The following is a 24,314-nucleotide window of genomic DNA, read 5'->3' as shown; positions in this document are numbered from 1 at the left end:
TCACAATGAGAAACAAGCCATGAAATGGACCGGAAAGAGCATTTGTCTGGGACTCTGAAGAGGTGCTTTTAGACCTGGTATTCTAACCCACTAACTTTGCAACCTCTCTGGGCATCGTTGTTATTATCAGTTAAATGATAAAATGGCTCCTTCTAGTCCTAATGCTTGGTATATATTGTACATTCAACTGAGTGCTACCAAATGATTGTGTAAAACCCCATAAACGTTTGTAAGGTCAGATTTTTCTGATCCTAAAAATCTCACTCTTGCTACATTGCTGGTTCATGGAGCTAGAGGCCTAAGGAAGACCTGTACTTAGTAAAGAAGACCTTGCCATGAAGGCCATGACTCAGCCACCCAGAGGAGCAGGCAAGTGGTAGGTTTTGACATGTCGTTCTTCATGTTGTTCTTCAGGACTTAACCTGAGGTGAGGGCTGATCCCTTGGCTGAGAAGGAGGAACTTTTAACTTGGGTTGTGACACAAAACTTATAAGGTAGCATTTGGCTGCTAATTGCCACAGGGAAAGTGTGGCTGCCTTGTGAGTATTGGTGAAAGTTTCACTAGAACTATAGCCAAGATCAACAAAACGGATGTAGATAAAATCAAGTGCTGAAGGAAATTGTCCTTGCTGAAATCTTTGGCTTACTAATAAAGGAAACAGGACAACTGACGTCAAGTAGATTACTTTGATGGGAATAATTTTTTAAAGAATAATTTCATCAATGACCTATTAGAGGAATATTAAAAGTATGTAAATAATTGCAAATTTAATAATTTATAAAACCAGGAATCATTTTATCTATTTTATTTCTAAGAAAATTCAGATGCCTATTTGTAATCTTCATTATTAGATGTATTGGCCTCAGTTTGAATCACTCTCTCAAAAGAGTGATATTTTATAAAGCTTTTATTAACTATAGTTCTTGACAAAAGGAAACATAAAAATACCCTTTTTTCCTTTTTACTGTAATGTCAGGTTTGTGTTTTGGTGTAGGTATTATTTTCTCTAGAGCACATCTTTCTTCATCTACGTAGGTTTCCTGTTCTCAATTTTCCTCTGCTTCATTCTCTTCTTCCTTTTTTTATTTTTCTCCTCCTTCTGAGCCCAGAATAGAATAGAATAACCCTTTTTAGGGTAATGGCATTGTATAGTGTTCAGGACTAAAGGTGACATTGAGAGAAACAATTTTCCATCTCTCCACTACTGCTCCAACAACTCCCTACCACCTCAGTCACAGATTTGCCAATATTCTTGAAGAGGTGACAGGAAAATCTAGAAGAAAATTATATTGAGGGAAAAGAAAATATGAGAGGCTTTTCTACAAATGACCTGAGAAGATGGGGGCATTTGTATTGTTCTTCATTTAGTAATAACAGTAGCTAGTGTTTGAGATTCTTTCAATGTGCTAGGTACTGTTCTCATCCTCTTACATTAATTATTAATTTTTTATAAACCCCTTAAGGTAGGTGTTATCACTATCCCTAGTTTATAGAGGCACACAGACCCTGAGCATCTTGCCTGAGATGACATAGTCATGTAGCACCATTTGTTCACAGCCAGACTCTTGCAATTTCTACCTTCTATTGCAAGAGAAGGGGAAACTTCTTTCTGTCAAGGACCATTGGGATATTTATAACATCATTCGAGGGCCATACAAAATTATCAACTTAAAAATTAGCCTGCTATACTGGTATTTGGTCAAACATTAAATTAACTCACCCCTAATGCCTTGGCAGGGCCAGGCCAAATGATTTCATGGGCCTTATATGGCCCACGGGCCAGACATTCCCCACCCCTGCTACATCTCCACTATTTTGTACTTTACATGGTTAATGCATAAAGTCACTTTTTAATTTAATCCCCAGGTTATGTATATATCAAGTTTCAAATGTGCTTGGACAGTGCTTTGGTGTATAGCAATCCTCACTTTGCTTGGTTCTGGTGTGCAGAGATTTCAGTTACCATGATTTAGCTACATAACACTAGTCTCCCAACAAAGAAGTTTGAATTTTAGTGGTATCCTATCTAGTAAAGAGGAAATATGCTAATTGACCCTCACACCATCACAAAGATGGTGGCGCCCACAGCCAATAATGAGGGAATATGCTAATTGACTGCCCTTCCCTCAAAGATGGCGGTGCCCACAGCCACAAGATGGCCGGCAGTAGAGGGCAGTTGTAGGCGATCAGGCCAACAGGAGAGGGCAGTTAGGGGCAACCAGGCCTGCAGGGGAGGGCAGTTGGGGGGACCAGGCCTGCAGGGGAGGGCAGTTGGAGGAGACCGGGCCATCAGGGGAGGCCAGTTGGGGGCAATCAAGCCATCAGGGGAGCAGTTAGGTGTCAATCAGGCTGGCAGGGGAGTGGTTAGGGGGTGATCAGGCTGGCAGGCAGAAGCAGTTAGGGGCAATCAGGCAGACAGGCAGGCGAGCGGTTGGGAGCCAGCAGTCCTGGATTGTTAGAGGGATGTCCAACCGACAGTTTAGGCCTAACTGGCAACCGGACATCCCCCGAGGGGTCCCAGATTGGAGAGGGTGCAGGCTGGGCTGAGGGACACCCCCCCAAGTGCAAAAATTTCATGCACCGGGCCTCTAGTGCTAACTATAATTGTATAAAGTGCAAACTTCACTGCTAGGTCCTCAGTCCAAAAAGTATTATGTAAATATCAAATGTGGGTTGTGACCAATCATGTCACAAGTTTCTAAGTGTGTTGGTGATTGGCTCTGGCACATTCAGTTCATATAATAAAGTGCACAGTTCGGTTGACTCCTTGTCCCCCAGTGATAGACCTCATGACATTTTACAAACATAGATCATGGAAAGAGGGAATTACCAGGAAATAAATGAACAATGATGATACTGAAGGGGAAATTTGGAATAGCTGATCAGGAGATATTGACAATGTCTGCATTTGCCATTTGAAAGACTCTAAATATACAGCTAGAGGGATTTACTGAAGGCAAACTTATGGACATGTATAGAATGTCCCAGGACAGGTTAGGGGTGAGGCTGGGATGCCAGACAGATGGGGTAGCAACAGAGGGCAGGCCAACCACAGCTGAATTGGGCCATACTAGTTGATAGGTGGGCCACAGAGTGGGAGTCTGCTTTGAATCCAGGACCCCTGGCCTTGGGAGATTGGGCTATTGCCACTGCCATAGTCCACAAAGTCCCCAGTAGTTGGGGCAGCGGTACACTAAGGCAGCCCAAGGCAAGGAGGCCTGAGTCATATTTTCAGGAACCAGAGACAAATCTACAAAAAAAGCCTTGGTTTCCATTCCAGAGCCCAGGGTTGCACAGGGCTCCCAAGACTTTGCATATCTCCTGATTCAATACTAAGGTTCTTGTGTGTATGCTTCCCTGGGTGGGGCAAGTTACCTGCTGTTAGAATACAGCCCATGGTTATACCCAGAGTGGGATTGCTGGATTAAATGGTAGTTGTATTTTTAATTTTTTGTGGGACCTCCATACTGTTTTTCATAGTGGCTATACCAATTTGCAATACCTCAGACAGTGCACAAGAGTTCCCTTTTCTTGCCCTAGCTGGTTTTGCTCAGTGTATAGAGCATTGGCCTGCAGTCTGAAGGGTCCTGGGTTCGATTCTGGTCAGGGGCACATGCCCGGGTTGTGGGCTCGATCACCAGTGGAGGGCGTGCGGGAGGCAGCCGATCAATGATTCCCTCTCATCATTGATGTTTCTAGCTCTCTCTCCCTCTCCCTTCCTCTCTGAAATCAATATATATGGAGAGAGAGAGAGAGATCCCTTTTCTTTACATCCTGGCCAACATTTATCCTTTGTCTTTTTGATAGTGGGCATTCTAACAGGTGTGAGGTAATATCACATTGTGGTTTTGATTTGCATTTTCCTGATGATTGATGATGTTGAGCATCTTTTTATGTTCCTGTTGGCCATTTGGATGCCTTCTTTGGAAAATTCTATTTGGCTGCTTGGCCCATTTTTTAATTGGATTGTTTGGTATTTTGTTATTGACTTGTGTGAGATCTTTATATATTTTGGATATTAACCCCTTATCCATATATGGTTTACAAACCATATTCTCCTATTCTATCAGTTGCCTTTTAATTTTGTTGTTTATTTTTGTTATGCAGGAACTCTTTAGTTTAATGTAATCCCACTTGTTGTTTTTTGCTTTTGTTACTTATGCTTTTGGTGACATATTCAAGAAATCATTGCCAAGACCAATGTCAATGAGCTTTTTTCCTATGTTTTCTTCTAGGAGTTTTATGGTATCTTATGTTTAAATATTTAATCTATTTTGAGTTAATTTTTGTGAGTGGTGTGAGATAGAGTCCAGTTTCATTTTTCTCCATGGGGTTATCCACTTTTCCCAGCACCATTTATTGAAGCGGCTGTCCTTTTCCTATTGCATATTCTTGGCTCTCTTGTCAAATATTAATTGACCCTTTATGTAGGGGTTTATTTCTGGGCTTTCTATTCTGCTCCATTGGTCCATGTGTCTATTTTTATGCCAGTACTATACTGTTTTAATTCCTGTAGCTTTGTAGTTTGAAATCAGGAAGTGTGATGTATCCAGCGTTGTCCTTTGTCTTCAGGATTGCTTTGGCTACTTTGGGTCTTTTATGGTTCCATTCAAACTTTAGGATTGTTTTTTTCAATTTCTGTGGAAAATGCCATTGGAATTTTTTATAGGGATTGCATTAAATCTATAGATGGCTTTGGGCAGTATGGACATTTTAACAGTACCACTTCTACCAATCCATGAGCATGAGCTATCTTTCCATTATTTGTGTCTTCGATTTCTTTCATTAAAGTCATGTAGTTTTCACTTTGTAGATCTTTCATTTTCTTGGTTAAATTTATTTCTAAGTATTTTATTGCATTTTATACCATTGTAAATGGGATAGTTTTCTTTACTTCATTTTCATATATTTCATTGTTATTGTACAGAAACACAACATATTTCTATATGTGGAGTTTATGATCCAGCTTTCCTATTTCTTGATTAAATGGTAGTTGTATATCCTATATCCAAAGGAAATGAAAATAGGATATAGGAAAAATATCTGCACTACCATGTTTATTGCAGCCTTGTTCACAATAGCCAAGATATGGAAACACTCTAAGTGTCCTTTGATGGATGAATGAAATAAAGAAGATATAAGATAGATAATAGATAGATAGGGAGATAGAGATAGATAAAGTGGAATATTATTCAGCAATGAGAAAGAAGGAAATCCTGCCATTTGTGACAACATGGATGGACCCTGAGGGCATTATGCTTAGTGAGAGACTCCAGAGAAAGATTAATACTGCATGGTCTTACTTATATGTGAAATCTAAAAAAGCTGAAATCATAGAAACAGAATAGAGTGGTGGTTACTAGGGCCTGGCGGTAGGTGGATTTGGGAGATGTTAAATGGTATGAACCTGCAACTAGAAGATGAGTTTTGGAGATATAAAACACAGCATAATGATTGTAGACAACAATACTATATTATAAACTTCAAATTTGCTGAAAAACTAGATCTCAATTGTTCTCATCACAAAAAAGAAATGATAATTATGTGCCATGATATAATTGCAATATGTAAATGTATCAAATCAATGGGTTATACACCTTAAACTTACACAATGTTCTATCTTAATTTTAAAAACCCACACTGCACAGGATTTTAGTTTCATGCTGGGAAAGTGGGGGCAGGGATAGGGACAGAGTCTGTCTCTCTTGGTTCTCTGCTTTTTAATGCCCTATGTGCCCTTTGGGTCCTCCTGTGAGGCTCTGTGTGCCACTACTGCAGGGCACCCTTTCATGGACAGTGCCCTCCTGGAGCTGGCTCACCTCACCTTTAGGCCTCAGGGGATAGAAGGATGCAGGACCAGGACTAGCTCAACTGAACAACTGGGAAGATCAGTTTTCATGATGGAGTCTGCTTGAACTTGGAGAGGGATGTGTAGATACAAAGGGGTGGTCCTAGAGAGGGAGGAAAAGAGGGTCCTTAGCCCTGCTTCCCTGGAAAATGAGGGGAAAAGAGAAGGCACAGACCCTGAGCTGGTCTGTCTGTCTACTCTCCGTCCTACAACTCGCTCTTTTCTGAAACTGTACCAGAAATGAGACACCCCAAGCCTTGGAGGGGACACATAGCTGAGCCCACTCCTATTAGCAAATTCTTCCTGAACCATAATTCCCAGCCCAGTAGAGGCCCAGGGGCTTCTCTGACCTCTCACAACACTCTTTTGCAAATAGAGTTGAGGAAGACAGTGGGAAGAGGAGGCGTTACCCATGGCCCTCTCAGGAATCCCTAGAGGCCAGAGCAGGGCTTGTGATTGGGATACTGGCAGGGGTGGGAAGATGCTATGTGTCAGACATTGTTATAGTCACTTGGGACACAATAGTGACCTAAATAGGCAAATCCTTACCCTCGGGTAGCTTACCTTCTAATTGGAGGAGACAAATAATAAATAAATACATACATATTAATATAATATCTTAGGCAATGTTTAGTGTTACAAAAAGTAAACAAAATGAGGAGGTTAGAAAATTGTGGAGTGAGGTTGTTTAGAAAGGGTAATCAGGGAAGGCTCACCTCTGACCTGAACAAAATGAGGGAGAGAGACGTGTGGATATGTGGGAGAGGAACATGCCAGGCATCTAGAATAACAAGTGTGAAGACCTTGAGAAGCAGCATGCCTGGTGGAGCTCAAGAGATAGCAGCAGGGGTGCCATATCATGTGGGGCCTGTGGACCATGGAAAGAATTTGGATTTTCTAAGTGCAATGGAAAGCCACTAGAGGATTTTTTTGGGAAAAAATAACAGTGGACTTGTGTTTTAGCAGAATCACTGGCTTCTGAATAGAAAATAGATGGTAGAGAAGTAAGGGTATAGATAGGGTACCTATTAGGAGGCTATTGTAATTATCCAAATAAGAAATTATCCTGCCGAAACCGGTTTGGCTCAGTGGATAGAGCGTCGGCCTGCGGACTGAAGGGTCCCGGGTTTGATTCCGGTCAAGGGCATGTACCTGGGTTGCGGGCACATCCCCAGTGGGGGGTGTGCAGGAGGCAGCTGATCGATGTTTCTCTCTCATCGATGTTTCTAGCTCTCTATCTCTCTCCCTTCCTCTCTGTAAAAAATCAATAAAATATATTTTTTTAAAAAAAGAAATTATCCAAATTGAACTTGGTAATGGATGACTGTGTTAAGACGTGGTTAGATGGTATTATAATTTAAAAGGAGAGTTAGAATGATTGGGTAAATGACTAGATATAAAAGAAAGAGAATATAAAAGAATCAAGTATGACTCTTAAGAATTTTCAAATACACAAGAGAGAAGGTGGCAATTCTAGAATCCTTTTGAGATGAGTCTGAAAGGATCAATGAATTTCACCTAAGTATGTGTAATTACATAAAGAGTTGGCAGAGGGAAAAGGGACTCTTTTCAGGTAGAGGGAACAGCAGATCAAAGGCAAGGAAGAAAAAATTACAAAAAGTCTTTCATACTCAATAGTAGGCCCAGCATTGCATGTTAAATGAGTAAAGTATGATATTGTAACAATTGTGGCCAGAATAGCTGAAGCCTTACCTTGCATCCTTCCAAAGGATCTCCACTGGACAGGAAACCTCTCCTACAGCAAAAGGGACCCTATAATTTAGGACTCCATTTGGTCAGATTTATTCCTCATATTTGAAACCCAATAGTAGAAACATGAGGACAGAAGAGGATCTAAACCTATGTGGAAGCCTAGTACTATGTTTCTGAGAAAGTACTAGAAATGGAACTAAAACACCTGGAGTGCTCTTAAAGCAGTTTTCATCTATATTTTCTCTTATTACAGTTGCTTCTAGATGTCTTGTATATGCATAGTGCTCCACATTTGAAGCCTAAGCGCTACCTTTCACTCCATGCTTTTTTTATTTTATGTCCAACCTTTCATAAAAGATTATGGAGTCAGGCTGACTGAGGTTTCAAGCTTAGCTCTGTTGCTTAAAACAATTAGGCAAATCACTTCACCTCTCTGAGACTTGATTTTATCATCTGAAAACTGAGGTAATAATACCTATCTTAAAAAGTTGTTGTGAAGATTAAATGAAATAATCACCTCACATGAGCTGATGTATGCGACTTGCTAAGCATATGTCTGGCAGAATATAGTTTTTGTGTGTTTATGTATGTACACACTACTCACCTTTTCTCTCCATCCCCACTATAGTACTAATCTAGAAATATATAACTTCACATTTCAGTTACCACCCTGCTCTTTACTTTTCTGGCCTCAGCTCTCTTCTGTGTAATTACATCAAGCCTGTTCTTTACCCAAAAGTCATATGAATCAACTTAAGAGACTCATACTTATCCCCATCTTCTCCTAACTCCTAAGCAGATCTCATCTAACTTACTCATTTTGCTCTTAACCCTTTACTACCTTGAACTTTTACTTAGTTCTTCCCTACTATACGTTATGCCTCTGTAAGGCAAACTTCTTGCCCTGCATTTCTTTTGTATCTCCATCCCACATCAGCTCTCAGTCATCTTAGTCAGATCATTGGTCATTTGTATGACCATCCTCTGCACTTATAAATGTTAAGTATTACTCTTACAGAGATAATTCTTTAAAGTTGCCTTAATGGCAACAAAACTCCTACTCAAGGTAACATCAAACAAAGTATTAATCTATAGCAACGCAGATCTAATAATGATACATACATTGAGTCATTGTTGATTGACTCAACACATATTTCTCACCCAACACACCTTCAAGGTACCAGGCAGAGTCCCTGCCTCACAGAACTTATATTCTCTAGAATACATGTTAAAACAAGCTTATTTTGAAGTATTTTCAGCACTATTTACTCCCAAGTGTGTGTTGTACAAGATGGAAAACTAAGAGCCTATTACCAAAATCTAAGGACATAGGACTATTTTTTAACTATATCACTTTTACAGAACTATTAATCTGTGATATTGTAAAAAAAAACACACACAAAAAAACAAAAACAACAACAACAACAAACAAAACAAAAAAACAACCCACAAATTAAACTTACTCCCTACCAACTCAGTTTTCAGTGTTAATCATTTTATTTGATGACTAGAGGCCCGGTGCAGATTCGTGCACTGGTGGGGTTTCTCGGCCTGGCCTGCGCCCTCTCGCAATCTGGGACCTCTCAGAGGATGTCAGAGAGACAGTTTCAGCCCAATCCCCGCAGGCCAGGCTGAGGGACCCCACCGGTGCACGAATCCATGCACCATGCCTGTAGTGTGCATATAAGATTTTTGGTTAATCTCTTCCCACCCTCCCCCCTTCCCTCTGAGATTCACCAGTCTGTTCCATGTTTTCATGCCTGTGCATTGAGCATCTGCCCTCTTGTGGTCATTGTGCATCATAAATACTGGCTGGATAGCTGGTCAGCTGGTCGGCCGGTTGCTTAGGCTTTTATATATAGATATATGTCTTAGTCAGTTTGGCCTGATATAGTAAATTACCATAGCCTGAGCAGCATAAACAACAAGTTTTTATTTCTTATAGTTGGGGATGTTGGAAGTCCAAGATCGGGGTGCTACCATAGTCAGATGGTGGTGAGGATCCACATCTGGGTTACAGACAGCTAACTTCTCATTCTATCCCCACATGGCACAAAGAGTGAGAGAGCTCCCTAGGGTCTTTAAAAAAAAAGCATTAATCCCTTTCATGAGGGCTCCACCCTCATGGCCTAATCACCACCCAAGGCCCCACCTCCTAATACCATAACATTGGAGATTAGGATTGCAACATATGAATTTTGGAGGGACACAAACATTCAGTTCATAATAATACAGTTGATCAGTTTGACTCAAAATATCAACTATTTATGGTAGATGATTACAAGGTAGCCCAAAAGTCCAGCTTTGGTATAAGGGGAGACCTAACACTTAAACCCAGAAGTGATCTTGTCCAATCATTTTGAAAAAGTTGATGGAAATTTGCAAATGCCTCTGTTAAAGACGCTGTTACTAACACTGTGGTCATAGTACCCATACAGGTCATTTCACAAAACAGGTAGAGCCACTGATAGTCACTACAAGATCCCTGTCATCAGTGAGCAAACTATCTCCATTGTTGTTCATTATGGACAAGATACTCATTATGAAGTCTAGGTCTTTTTTTTTTTTTTTAAGAATAGTTTACTGATTTTTAGAAAGAGAGGGAGAGGAAGAGAGAGAAACATCAATGTGAGAGTGTAACATCATCCGGCTGCCTCTTGCATGCCCCCTACTGGGGATTGAGCCTGCAAGCTGGGTATGTACCTTGAGCTGGAATCAAACCAGCAATCTTTTGGTGCATGGGACAACACCCAATCAGCCGAGCTTCACCTTCCAGAGCAGTATAATATATTTAACATTGATTGACATACTCTTACAGTGAAGAGTTAAAATTGAAGCACAAAAAGGGCATCCACAAGAACAAGAGAAGTGCCTGATTTCCCTGCAAGTCCTTTTATTCTTACACTTTATGATGAGATTTTTTTTGCAGTTGTTTCTCAGGGCCTCATATTAAAATACAAAGATCTATGAGAGGGAAATTTTATGTTGTAGTATCTTGGGTTATGATAACTATTAGATCAAGGCTCTGCCAGGGGATTTTGAGGATATTCCAAACAGACTATGTAGCTTACAGATTTTCTACCATAGAATAGGAATATTCATGGGCTTGAAGGAAATGGATTGGAGAGGATGATAGGAGTAAATGATGATTTTGTTTTTTTAAGAAAGTAATGAAAGAAAGATATTTTCAGTCATTTTGATAGAGTACTAGAAATATCATAGCAATGATCACTACTCCTGATTTGCAAAATAGAAACTGGCAATGATAGCCAACAGCATCCATGGTCAGAGAGGAGGTTCCACTAGTGGATCATAGAGTTCATGAAAAGAAATTTCGAACTTCCATGGCATTACTGATTTGTTATTTGGCTCCACTGAAAGCCTTCTATGTGGTGTGAGCAGTATTTGTATGTATTCACATCTGTGAAGCAGGTAACTAGATATATATCTATTTGATTTACTATAAAGAGAAAAGTAATTAAAGCAAAAAAAAAAAAATGCTTAGCCACCCTACACACACAGATAGCATGGGAACTAGGGGAAGGAACTATTTGTAAGTACAGATCACCAGCCTAATGAGGCCAAAACAATCTACACTAATAAAAGAGAAACATGGTAATTAGCATACGACCGCTACCCTTTTCATTGGCTAATCAGTGAGTATATGCAAATTAACTGTCAGCCAAGATGGCGGCCAGCAGCCAGGCACTGAAGCGAGCATGAGGCTTGCTTGCTGCAGACTCCAACGTTCCCCGCCTCACTTGCCGGCCTCTCAGCTGCAAGTCTAAGCAACTATGTACTATGTTGCAAATAAGAAGGTAAACAAAACCCCAGAAACCAGCCGGACTGAAATCCAGCCGGACTGAAACATTGTATCAATGTTTTCAGCAGCGAGGCCTCAGAGCTAAAGCTGGCCCAGAATAAAAAAAAAAAAAAAAAAGAAGAAAACAAGGATCAGTTGGGAGCTTCAGTCACTTGCCACCCGGAAAACAGCCCTCAGCCCCTCACCCAGACTGGCCAGGCACCCCAGTGGGGACCCCCACCCTGATCCAGGACACCCTGCAGGGCAAACCAGCCAGCCCCACACATGCACCAGGCCTCTATCCTATACAGTAAAAGGGTAATATGCCTCCCAGCACCGGGTTCAGCGGAGCAGCGAGGCTCCCGGCATCAGGATCAGAATTACAGGGGGCAGCGCCCAAACCCCCTGATCGCCCTGCGGCTCTGTGTGTGACAGAGGGCGGGGCCACAACCTCCCTATCTGCCCTGCTCTGTTCATGACAGGGGAAGGCACCTCCACCCCCTGATCAGCCCTGCTCTGTGCCTGATAGGGGGGAGCTCCCCAATCCCCTGATTGCCCTGCAGCTCTGTGTTTGACAGGGGGGAGCTCCCCAACCCCCTGATCGGCCCTGCTCTGTGTGTGACAGGGTGCGGCGCCCCAACCACCCCCCCCCCACGGGCCCTGCTCTATGCCTGATAGGGGGGAGCTCCCCAATCCCCTGATTGCCCTGCGGCTCTGTGTTTGACAGGGTGCAGCACACCAACCCCCTGATGGGCCCTGCTCTGTGTGTGACAGGGTGCGGCGCCACAACCCTCCCCCCTCCCCCGCCCTCACGGGCCCTGCTCTGTGTGTGACAGGGCAGAGCCATAACCTCTCCATCGGCCCTGCCCCGAGTGTGACAGTGGTGGCACCCCATCCCCCTGATGGGCCCTGCTCTGTGGGTGATAGAGGATGGCGCCCCAACCCCCCTCCACGGGCCTTGCTCTGTGTGTGACAGGGTAGAGCCATAACCTCCCCATTGGCCCTTCCCTGAGTGTGACAGGGTGCAGCGCCCCAACCCCCTGATCCGCTCTGCTCTGTGTGTGACAGGGGGCGGTGCCCCAACTCCTCTATCGGCCCTACTCTGTGAGTGACAGGGGGAGCTCCTCAACCCCCTGATCGGCCCTGCTTTGTGCGTGACAGGGGGGAGCTCCCCAACCCCCTGATCAACCCTGCTCTGTGTGTGACAGGGGGTGGCGCCGCAACCTCCCCATCGACCCTGCCTTGAGTGTGACAGGGGGCGGTGCCCCAACCCCCCAATCGGCCCTACCCTGAGCGTGACTGAGGGTGGCATCACAACCTCCCGATCTGCCCTGCTCTCTGAATTACGGGGCAGCGCCCCAACTCCCCAATCGGCCCTGCTCTGAGCCTGACCAGAGGCTGCACTTAGAGATTGGGCCTGCCCTCTGCCACCCGGGAGCAAGCCTAAGCTAGCAGGTCGTTATCTCCCGAGGGGTCCCAGACTGTGAGAGGGCACAGGCCGGGCTGGGGGACCCCCTCTCCCCCCGCCTCCCGAGTGCACAAATTTTTGTGCACCGAGCCTCTAGTCTATATATATAAAAGCCTAAATGACCATTAGACCATTCAACCAGTAGCAATGACTCACATTGACCTTCAGGGGGTAGATGTTCAACACACAGGCATGGAAACATGGAACAGACTGATGAATATCAGAGGGAAGGAGAGGGGAGAGGGTGGGAAGAGATTAACCAAAGATCGTATATGCATACTAGAGGCCCGGTGCCTGTGCACCGGTGGGGTCCCTTGCCCTGGCCTCCGGGGATCAGGCCAAAACCAGCTCTCCAACATTCCCTGAGGGGTCCCATATTGCAAGAGGGTGCAGGCCAGGCCGAGGGACCCCACTGGTGCACGAATCTGTGCACCGGGCCTCTAGTTGGTATATAAATGTGGATCCAAATGTCATACTCTTGTACTCCATTAGGGCATTAATCCTGCCAGTCCCATTACTGCACCACAGGGGGCCATGATAATGAATGTCTTAATATATGTGGAAATCCTACAGAAACCCCAGGAATCAGGCAATCAGATAAATGCAAGAGAAAGCATAGTAAATTGCCTCTAGGGCACCTGATTCTTGTGCCTTGCAAGAGTTCAGTGGTGAGACATTCACTTGTCCAGGAGCTCTTTCCTCCCTCTAGCTTATCATGCTCTTAAGTGTCATTTTTATATCAACCACATGAGAAAGTGGAGTGGTTTCCATATTACCTCCTGAGTCATACTATTTCCGTAGACCTATGCCAGACAGGTTTTTCTGGTTGTTATTCATGCACTTCATTCTCCTGAAGCTTGTCTCCCCTTCACTGTACTGGATATGTTTAAGAGGTCATGCCTTAAATGGCCTGCATTTAGAAGCATGGGAAAATTCTCCAAGCATTTAATTTAGACAATTACACATATATACTAGGAGGCGGAAATTTACATGAGAGGAACAATAAATTTTTCTTCTGCTGCCTTGCCATGGGTAAGGAATCATCCCTTTTCCTTTTGGGAAAGGGAGTTGGTTTTCAAAGGGAGTTGCAGCATTGTTGGAAATCTGACATGGGCCATAGAGAACTTCCTTCAAAGTGACAGAGAGCTGGGCAGAATACAAAGGGAAATGAAATGTTCCTATAGAAACTTGAGACATCACTTCCTCCTCCTCCACCCAGAAATAGATGTATGAAGCACAAATATATTCTTTGACTTTGCCAGAATATACAAGTTGTAAATTGTATTAGCAAAATTAATTCTGTTTAGATACACCTGGAAATTCCATTATTTGGGACCTCTAGGTACATACTGTGCTGATGCAGAAATGCACTATCTGCCTGAGAATCAGTGAGTTTTCTTAACAAAGAAAGCACTTTAGTGAGAGTTTGCACTATTAAGCCCAGGGCCTGGGAACTTGGGAACATAAAGTTTCCAGAGAAAATAATGACATGGAACACACAAGCCAGAGACACCTGTCATGAAGCATGGGTTGTCAGGGCCAAAGGTTCATGATCACATACTTCTTCCTTTTTCTTATCAAAACTGTGAAAGGGCGTTTTAATGTCCCTTATGTTTCTGTTAGTGAGTGTTCTTTATGAGTAATATTTCTAAACCTTGTAACCATGTGTCACCCTGGATTTTGGAGGCACAGATGAACACTGAACACCTAGTTTCTTCCATCATCCTTGCCATCACCTAAAATTAATAACTTCTGTTCCTAAACTATAGTTTTTGTCCTGATAGTGAATAGTGCCTGTCATCAAGTAAGAATAATAAAATGATGTCAAGCTAATTCTTTCTTAATTTTTTTCCTTTAGAAATCTGAAGTCAATAACATGAAAAAGAATAGCTGTCCACATAGTGGATAAAAGGGAACACAAAGATTAGATATATATTCCAGTCTGCAAAATGATTTCTTGAATAAAAATTTAATAACATACAAGAACCTGAAACTTTACAAAAATGCAGCATGAATTCTCCTTTATTTTCATTTTCTTCTGAAAGTTGTTTAGTATTCATTTTTCTATTCAATTTCTCATCTTGCAAAACTTGCTATTATTAAATACTAGAGGCCTAGTGCACAGGTTTGTGCACTGGTTGGGTCCCTCGGCCTGGCCTGCGGGGATTGGGCCGAAACCAGCTCTCCCTCAGGGGTCCTAAATTGCAAGAAGGTGCAGGTCAGGTGGAGGGACCCCACTGGGGTATGATCAGGGCCGAGAAGGGATCACGGGAGGGCTCCAGGTCATGTCTGGCCCATCTCGCGCAGTCCTGATCTGTTGGACCCCAGCAGCAAGCTAACCTACCTGTCGGAGCATTGGCCCCCTGTTGGTTAGTGCACGTCATAGTGACTGGTCGAATGGTCGAACAAACAGTTGAACTAACAGTTGGACACTTAGCATATTAGGCTTTTATTATATAGGATATAAATGACCAAATTCATTCACAAAAGACTTTCTTAAAAATGTATTTACCTTGAACACAGTAATACAGCTGTAGTTACTCCAGAGCCCTCACCTCGGGGTCATACAGCCATGACCTCATCTCAGCTCCATCTCTTTCTACTCTCTCTTTTCACCATATTCTTTGGCCATAATGAACTTATTTCAGCTCTTCTATTGCATAAGATTCATTGTTATGTCCAAACCTCCTTCACTTTTACTATTCACTGTGTCTGCATTGCATTCGCTTCTTTCTTACTCCCTCAGGCATCCAAGAGATCTTGAAACTTTTCTGTCACTTTACAAATATTTCTCTGACCCCCATATCTAATTTCTGTTCCTCTTTGAAGTGCTCATACAAGTGCCAGAACTTATTTCAATCTTAGCACATTTCACTTTATGTTGTGTTCCTCGTTCCCTCTAACCCAGATGATAATCTAACTTCATTAGAGAAAGATGCAAACACAGAAAGTTTAGTTTCCCATTTGATCTTATCCTGCCTTAGAGTATTTATAAATATGTAAATACTTTAACCATTACTCTTAATATCCAAAATGTTCAACGTTATCTGCTAGGCTCTACATGAACTGGCCTTTCCTTGTCATCTCTTGCATCTCTTCCCCTTCGCTCCTATGTGTCAATCACACTGGCCTTCTTGCGGTGTTTCCAAGAGTTCATGCTACCTTCCACCTGCAAGAAGCTTCTTTCCATCTTCATCGCTAACATTGTTCCCTGACCAGAAGCACAGTCTACTCCTCACGTCTCCATTTCACTGGGAAAAGTTTGATTAATCAGATTTCTGAACTTGACATAGATAAACCCTACATGTGTATACAAAACTCAGGCTCAGTTAGGTCTTCTAACATTTACAATGCAGTGAACATTTCGTTTGTAGCACGTTTTATAGCCTAGATCAACTGTTATTTAATTCATTGTATTTGTAATATGCATCTCCCAACTAGACTGTAAGTTCTAAGGGACAGTGACTATGGCTGTTCTCAAGGAACCTTTGCTATAAATCTATCTGGGCTGGTTTGTAGCATGCGTGGGAACAGAGAGTAATTGAGTTAGGAAAATATGCAAGGGTTAGGAAATAATGCAAAACAGGATGCAGGGCCAGGCTATTAAAGATCTTAATTACCATGACAGAGAATTTATATTTTATTCTAGAGACAGTGAAGATTCATCCAATGTATATAAACTGAAATGATCTAATCTGTGTTTTAAAGACTAAATCTGGCTGCAGGATATATGTCTAATATGGTAGAGACTGGAAACCAAGAGACTATTATAATAGATTATAAAAAATGACTGCACATATCTCCTATCTCTACATGAACATCCCATTGGCATTGTGACTTTACTATTCTTTCTATTCCAAGTCTTCAAATTTGAGTTTGACCATGTGAATTCTATAGAATTTACTTTGCAGGGTCTAAAGTTCACAGAGAGGTCATTCAAATTGTCAAGATAATTGTTGCCTTTCCTCAAAATAATCTTTTTCTTCTTCTTCTTCTTTTTTTTAGGAACCTGCTTTAAACATGGCCACGTCATTTCCATCTAAGTCTCATTCCTTAGAGCAAGTTCCATGCAGATAATAGGAATTGATGATTGTCCTATTTGCTTAAGAGTTGTAGTGACTTTAAAATTATGTTGACTCTATGAAATTGAATTTAACCATGGTTTCTATAATACTGTTCATGAGTCTCTTATAAAAGTGCTGATATCAATCAAGGTCTAACACCTGATTCACGTATAAACAGAATTTTGGGCATTTTCCTTAAAACACACATATACTCCCTCACAGCTAGACACACTCACAGGAAGTCTCTGAAGGAAATTACTACCTTAAAATGCTTCTGTATTTCTTTTCAATGGAGCATATAGAACACTTTTGCCTGCACATTATAGGATTAATCTTTAAAAGCATCAACTTCTATAAGCAGGTACAAACCCTTGTCTGCCCTCAGGGAGAGACTGGCCAATAAAAGGTTATTCTGGAGAAGTAATGCTTGTTAACTTATTCTCTTGCACATATAATTGGGGAAGATGCTTTTTAGAGTATCAAACAGGTATTGAATTTAACTCATTCTCACATGACTAATTTTAGTCATAAACCACCTCTGATACTTTATAAACTCATCACTTAAGACAGCTATGAAATAGTTATGCAAAATCATTAGACTAGAGAATTTTTTTAAGCATTGGCATCTGTACCTACTGGCATTTGCCCATGATAATCCCCTATCTTTCCTGAGAAATCACTTCCATATCCTAGCCCTTATATAAATAGACAAAGAATGCAGTAAGACTAGCCAACAGAGCATTAATTTAGGCAGAGGTGGACAAAACTAGGTTTATAGCTGTGAGTATGCAAAACACCAAGTTTATTATTGCATTATTATTTATTAACTAGAGGCCCGGTGCACAAAAATTTGTGCACTCGGGGGTGGGGGGTCCCTCAGCCCGGCCTGTGCCCTCTCGCAGTCTGGGACTCCTCGGGGGATGACCACCTGCTGGTTTAGGCCTGCTCTCCGGGAGATTGGGCCTAAGATGGCAATCAGACATCCCTCTGGCAGCCCGGCAGCCCTCAGGGGATGTCCACTTGCCAGCGGGGAACAGGCCTAAGCTGTAGTCAGACATCCTTAGCTCTGCTGAGGAGGCAGGAGAGGCTCCCACCACCACCGCTGTACTGGCAGCCATCAGCCTGGCTTGTGGCTGAGCAGAGCTCCCTCATGTGGGAGTGCACTGACCACCAGAGGGCAGCTTCTGCATTGAGCTTCTGCCCCCTGGTGGTCAGTGTGTGTCATAGTGACCAGTCATTCCCAGTCTTTCTGCTGTTAGGGTCAGTTTGCATATTACCCTTTTACTATATAGGATAGAGGCCTGGTGCATGGGTGGGGGCCAACTGGTTTGCCCTGAAGGGTGTCCCAGATCAGGGTAGGGGTCCCGCTGGGGTGCCTGGCCAGCCTGGGTGAGGGGCTGATGGCTGTTTTCAGCTGGTCACACCCCCCTCAGGGTGGGGGTCCCCACTGGGGTGCCTGGCCAGCCTGGATGAGGGGCTGATGGCTATTTTCAGGCTGGCCACACCCCCTTTAGGGGGGGTCCCCACTGGGGTGCCTGGCAAGTCTGGGTGAGGGGCTGAGGGCCGTTTTCAGGCTGGCCAGTGACTGATGCTCCCAACCTTTCCTTTTTTTCTTTTTTCTTTTTTTATTCTGAGATTTATTTACTTTCTATAATTGAAACATTTTTGCCGTCACTGGTGCTCCCAGCTCTGAGGCCGCGGCCGGCTGAAAGCAGGTATCTGGGGTTTGTTTAGCTTCTATAATTGAAACATTGTTGCTTTCGGGCTCAGAGCCGGGCCGTGGCAGGCCGGGAACCTTGACTTCCTCCATCATTTGAGCAAGCAAGCCTCCTGCTCACTTCAGCTGTGTGGCTGCCGGCCGCCATCTTTGTTGGCAGTTAATTTGCATATCACCCTGATTAGCCAATGTGAAGGGTAGTGGAGGTACAGTTAATTACCCTTTTTGTCTTTTATTAGATAGGATTATATATTTTCCATATGAACACCTGTGAACCTATTTTTGCCCATCTCTGTATTTCCTTCTCAGACATAGATTCCCATGAAAATCAAATCCAAAGGAATGAAGACCTTGTATATATTATACTACAGGCCCAGTGCACGAATTCATGCACAGGTGAGGTCTGGCCAATCGGGCCAGACGGGGAGGGGCTGTGGGGTGTTGGTCAGCCAGCCCCGTCCCCTGGTTGAACTCCTAGTCGAACTCCCGGTCGAGGGGACAATTTGCATATTAGCCTTTTATTATATAGGATATGTTTTTAATCAAATTCATTACTGTCTGCCTTTTAGGACTATGTACAAATTTCATTTTCATATCTATTCACTTTATTTTAAAGATAAAATATATCTGAAACAAGTATTTGAATAACCAGGGGTATTCACAGCGATATAAACTTCTGCCTCGTTAATAATCTACAAGGCTCTGTTGTTGCTAAATGCTTATGGATGTCCAGGGAAGCCCTACTCCGGTTCAGGTGAAAACTCATTACCCATCACATAGTCTAATTCTATGAAGTGATAGGTAGGACAGGATAAATGTGTGTTAGTTCCTACCAGTAAATTGTGGGAAAATGCAAAAACCAAGCTACACATTTTGGGCAGGTATTGTTTCAGAAAACAGCTCATGTCCATTCCCTCTTCCTTCCCCACCAAGATCACTTTTTGAGCACAAGAATGCGATAGTAACCATGTTGTGAAAAATGTAATTTGGTAAAGAAGTGTCATGACACCTAAGCAAACCAGTGCTTTATCTGTCTTGACATCCAGGAAGAAAGCAACGCAGACCACTGAGCCAGCTGTGTAACTGGAAGTGTTAGATATAAGCCAAAGATGATAAGCTATGAGCACTTATAGTAAAAATGTAGGAAAACTACTAGATTAAATTTTTTCTTCTTTGTTTCTATTTTCAGAATGTCCTCCTAACCCTTTAAGAAAGCAGTTCATTTTTGGCACATGAGCCTTTCTTGGGACTTTTCCATTTGTTAAGGTCATGGTAATACAATTGTACTGGGAAGGGGTGGAATTATGCAATCATAGAATTTTTCAAACCTGGCTTTGAACAGTGTCTCTACAAGAGAGTAGTAAGTCAGTGACTTCAGTGAACACATTTTCCTCATCTATTAAAATCAAATAATATTTAAATATTATTAAAATAATGTATAGAAAGTTATTGGCAAGTAATAGGGGCTCAACTGATAGTACCTATGGTTATTTATTTTTTCAACATATACATAATTTCAAGCCACTTTACTTTTCAAAGTTGAAAATTAATAAAAATGATTTAATACCCACAATAGATTCCCTGAGATAATCAATTGTATCTACCTTTTTAAAAAATTATTGATTTCAGAGATGAAGGGAGAGGGAGAGAAAGATAGAAACATCAATGATGAGAGAGAATCATTGATCGGCTGCCTCCTGCATGCCCCACACTGGGGATTGAGACCACAAATCTGGCATATGCCCTGACTGGGAATCAAACTGTGACCTCCTAGTTCATAGATTGACACTCAACCATGCCAACCTTGCTTTTATTTACCTTTCAATTGTGAAATAAATCATTTTGTTTTCTATTGAAGATTTAATTTGTATTTGATTATTAATTTACCATATTATTCAGTATTTTATTTTCACCTATTAATATTTCAAAGTTAGTGTTTTACAAATCAAAGATTTTATACACTTTCAGTGTAAATAGTAGTAGTAGTCTATATAGTACTTTTTCGCTACAGACCTAAAATATTTGAAGGTGTTGCTTCTTCAATCATATAGAAAGGTCTTGGGTGGCATTATTCATGTCATCACGTCAGTTTATTGGAAAATGAAAAATGCAGTTTGTCACCCTCAGGAAAAATGAGTAGTTTGAATTTTCCAGGAAATTAGCTTGAGCTAAATTATTTTATATTGCTTGCATCCAATCAACAGCACTGACATATTCCTGCAAATTGATTTTAGATTTTAAATTTCAAGGGCTACTTAATTCATTTTATCAAAATGTAATGAATACCTAACATGTGCATGAAGTTCGAAGATTGGAACTGACAACTTCCACCAACATAAAGACTTGGTTCTGCCTTCTAAGTCCTGGTGTCTAGTGAAGGGAGCGACAGCAAAGTGTGAATTCCATGATGGAGGTAGCTGTAAAGTTCCTGGAAACATACATAGTGGAGCTCCATGTTGGAGGGGTAAATTTTTGAGAAAAATTAGAACCAGGTGACATTTTATTGGCTTTTAAAGACTAGTAATGTGTTTCTTAGTTGGATATGGTAGACTATTCCAGGTAGAAGGAATAGTGAGAACAAAGGACTCATAATTCATAGCTGTTTACAGAATGGCTCTGGACCTAGTGTAGGGCTTTTACTAGTACAGCATAGGGTGGGATGGAAGTATGGCAAGGGCAGGCTTCATGTAGAGAGTCATTTTGGAAAACTAAAATATTACCTTCCATATCACAGTATTCTTATCTTTACTTCGTTACATATCATAAGAAGATTTATAATACACACTAGTTGGATTTTTTTGTGTGATGTTTTTAAACTTATTTGGACTTTTCTTCAAGTAATATTATTCCTTTGCTTTTCCTATGGTTTTAAAGAATTATTGTCATCTGATACTATATTTCAAATAAGGTAAATATAAATTTTATAAGCCATATTTCAAGAAGGCAATATAAATTGTACAAAAATAATACTTAAGATCTAGAAAACATCTGCTGATTTTGATTCATGTAGAAGCATATATGAGCCAACTTGTGAAAGGCTATACATCTAAATAGCATGTGTTTAATAATATCAGGTTATGCATTAAAGAAGTATTCTTTCCACATTAGATATCATACATAGGAGTGTTTGTCTAAGAGTGTGTGTGTATTAGAGCCTACTTTATTTTAAAAATAATTTGAAGTTGTTTTGTTTAAGTTATATGTGTAAAGCAGAAAAATCTATAGTATTCTGTTAAGTTAATTAAATAAGGAGGCCAGTAGACTGAGGTGGCTCTAATGCCATGGCAGCCTGTGGAAGCAAACACAAATCTAAGCCTATCAATGAACTAAAGTTATGAAGTACAAACCTAAAGACCTCTAATCATAAACATCCAGCTAGACTCAAAGCTCTATCCATCAATAACTTGCTGACTTTGCTCCCCCCCTTTCTCTATGAAGGTCTCTGCCCAATCACTTCATAAGTTATATGAATGTCTAATTACTTTGTGGTATACCTGAAACTAACATAATATTGCATGTCTACTGTAATTGAAAAATCAAACACAATTTTTTAAACAAACAAAAAGCCTCTCCTGAGTTCCTGTCAGTGGAACTCTCCTAATCACTTCCGGTTTGGCGCTGCCCAATTGCAATCGATAAATGCTCAAATAAACTTAAAATTTTTTTAGTGCCTCAGTTGATCTTTTTAACAGTTCAGTGTGTTTAAAAATATAAACTCCCAGAAAAGTTTAAGAGTAAAGAGTACTTTCTGTTTCCTCCATTAGCTGTGAAGAAGAAGGCTGGCTTCATCACTCCAGTTCCAGGAGGCGTGGGACCCATGACGGTGGCCATGCTTCTGAAGAACACCCTCCTGGCAGCTAAAAAAGTCATTTACTAGGTCGCATGAAAGAACGAAGCAAGCTGAAATCATGCTATTTATTTACTCGACAAGGGGGAAAATCCTTTCTATTTTACTACAAAGCTATTTATTTCTACATTGTATTTATTTTTTCATGGATGGAATCACGGTGGATCAGAGGATTCACACAACTGTATGCATTTCCTGCTAACAGATTTTGAGTTTTAGGGAAAAACAAAACAACTGGAAATATTGGTAACATTTATTTTATGAATAATATTTGTTCATAATGTTAAAACAATAAAGGGCTCATAATAAATAATATATTTTGACACAATTAAATATCACATGCCATATGTTTTCAACAAATGTTTTGTCAGCCAAATGGACACCCATGTAAAATGTAATTCAGGTTTTGCCATAAGCTTGATCAATTTTTAAATATTTTAGTTCTATATCATATGCTAAAAAAGAACTAAGTTGCTAAAAGAAAGATAAAATATAAAAAATAAAATATTCATCTTATATATCTCCTAAATGCATCCTATGAGGCATCCTAATAATAAATAATGTTTAATAAAGAAAAGAGAAATATACAAAGAAAACAAAAAATACAGTGCTGCTTGGGAAGGTAATGATTATGTGAAATGATAAATGACTACTTGTTATAGTAAAAATGTAATAAGAATGTATTAGGTTTACATGTAATTTCTTTGTTGTTCTAGAAAAATATGTGGACAGTGCCTTCTTTGAGGAATAATAGAAAATCCCAAAGCAAACAAATGCACAAAACAAAACTAAGGTGGTCTTTCCCCACAAAGATCAGGAAAATATGACATACTATGAGTGAAGCCTTCATTAAAGAACAAATTATGTTTTTTCACAAATGCAGAAATCCATTGGTAAAACACACAAACAGTGTGCCAATGTTAAACATTAGAATATGTCTAAAAATCTACTGTTTTCTTTCCCACAGTTCTACCCTCTTCTCTTATAGCATTTGGTTCTCAAAGTAGATGCCATGCTTCTAACACAATTTAAATTTAGGAAATACATGTGACTCTCAGTTGAAGGTATCTTGAGACTGCTCTAGCCACATAATTGTATTGTTTTCATACTCAAATCCCAGTACATTTATGTACCAATAATAATTCTTACCCAATGCATGTTTTTAATGATGTGTATACTTATTATTTATGTGAGACTAGACTAGATGTTTATGATTAATAGTATTTTAACTGTATAATAAAAGCAATTTGAATAAGAATACCTGTCTTCTTTTTTCCTTAAGATATCTATAAGTTTATTTGTTCATAAATTTGTTATCTATTTTTTTTACAGCCTGCTGAGAACTGTCCAAGTTTTTTAAGCAGCAAAGTAAAGGTTCTATGTCCCATTCCACAATCAGCCTAGATCATCTTTGTCTGATAACCCTGACAGAAATTTAAATTCAAAGCTCTCACACAAACACTTCAGAAATGGGCCTTTTAAAATTTTTAAGGCTGCAAATTCTCAAAACAAACAAAATGACTGAATATACATGTACACTGAAAAGGTGAAGTCTGTCATTTTGAGCCCATCCTGCTTTCCCCAAAGTGCAGGAGGGGTTATTTTTTAAAGATTTTTGCCCCTTTGGCTAAGCTAAAATTCAGGAGTGAGCCTTTCCAGAAACTAATTAAAATACTGTAAAATAATAATTATTCTTATCTTTGTTAAGAAGGGTAAGAAATATTTCATTTAAGACTATAGCAATAGAGGAGATTGAACTCAACTCCCAGTACAGCAACGACAGCTAGGGATTTATAGCCAATGAGCAGAATGAGGGGATCAGTGGATAGAAAATTATTAAGAGGAACTTGATTG

The 24,314-nt window shown here is 40.8% G+C and overlaps 1 protein-coding gene across 4 annotated transcripts in view; it reads left to right on the top strand.

Moving 5' to 3' along the window:
• Nucleotides 1–23,706, top strand: part of MTHFD2L (methylenetetrahydrofolate dehydrogenase (NADP+ dependent) 2 like) — a 102,311-nt gene extending 78,605 nt beyond the window's left edge. For all 4 annotated transcript variants that reach the window (XM_070395057.1, XM_070395066.1, XM_070395049.1 and 1 more), the window contains one exon: nucleotides 22,378–23,706. In XM_070395057.1, coding sequence (XP_070251158.1) covers nucleotides 22,378–22,490 — 113 coding nt within the window. In that variant the 3' untranslated portion in view covers nucleotides 22,491–23,706. The remainder of the gene's footprint in view (nucleotides 1–22,377) is intronic.
• Nucleotides 23,707–24,314: the final 608 nt, after the last annotated feature.

Source organism: Myotis yumanensis, unplaced genomic scaffold (genome assembly GCF_028538775.1).
Source record: "Myotis yumanensis isolate MYYU_CA2020_CCGP unplaced genomic scaffold, mMyoYum1.0.hap1 SCAF_1, whole genome shotgun sequence".
In the NCBI taxonomy this organism is placed as follows: domain Eukaryota; kingdom Metazoa; phylum Chordata; class Mammalia; order Chiroptera; family Vespertilionidae; genus Myotis; species Myotis yumanensis.
Note: the sequence above shows the minus strand (reverse complement) of the source record. Positions and strands in the feature narration are given on the sequence as shown.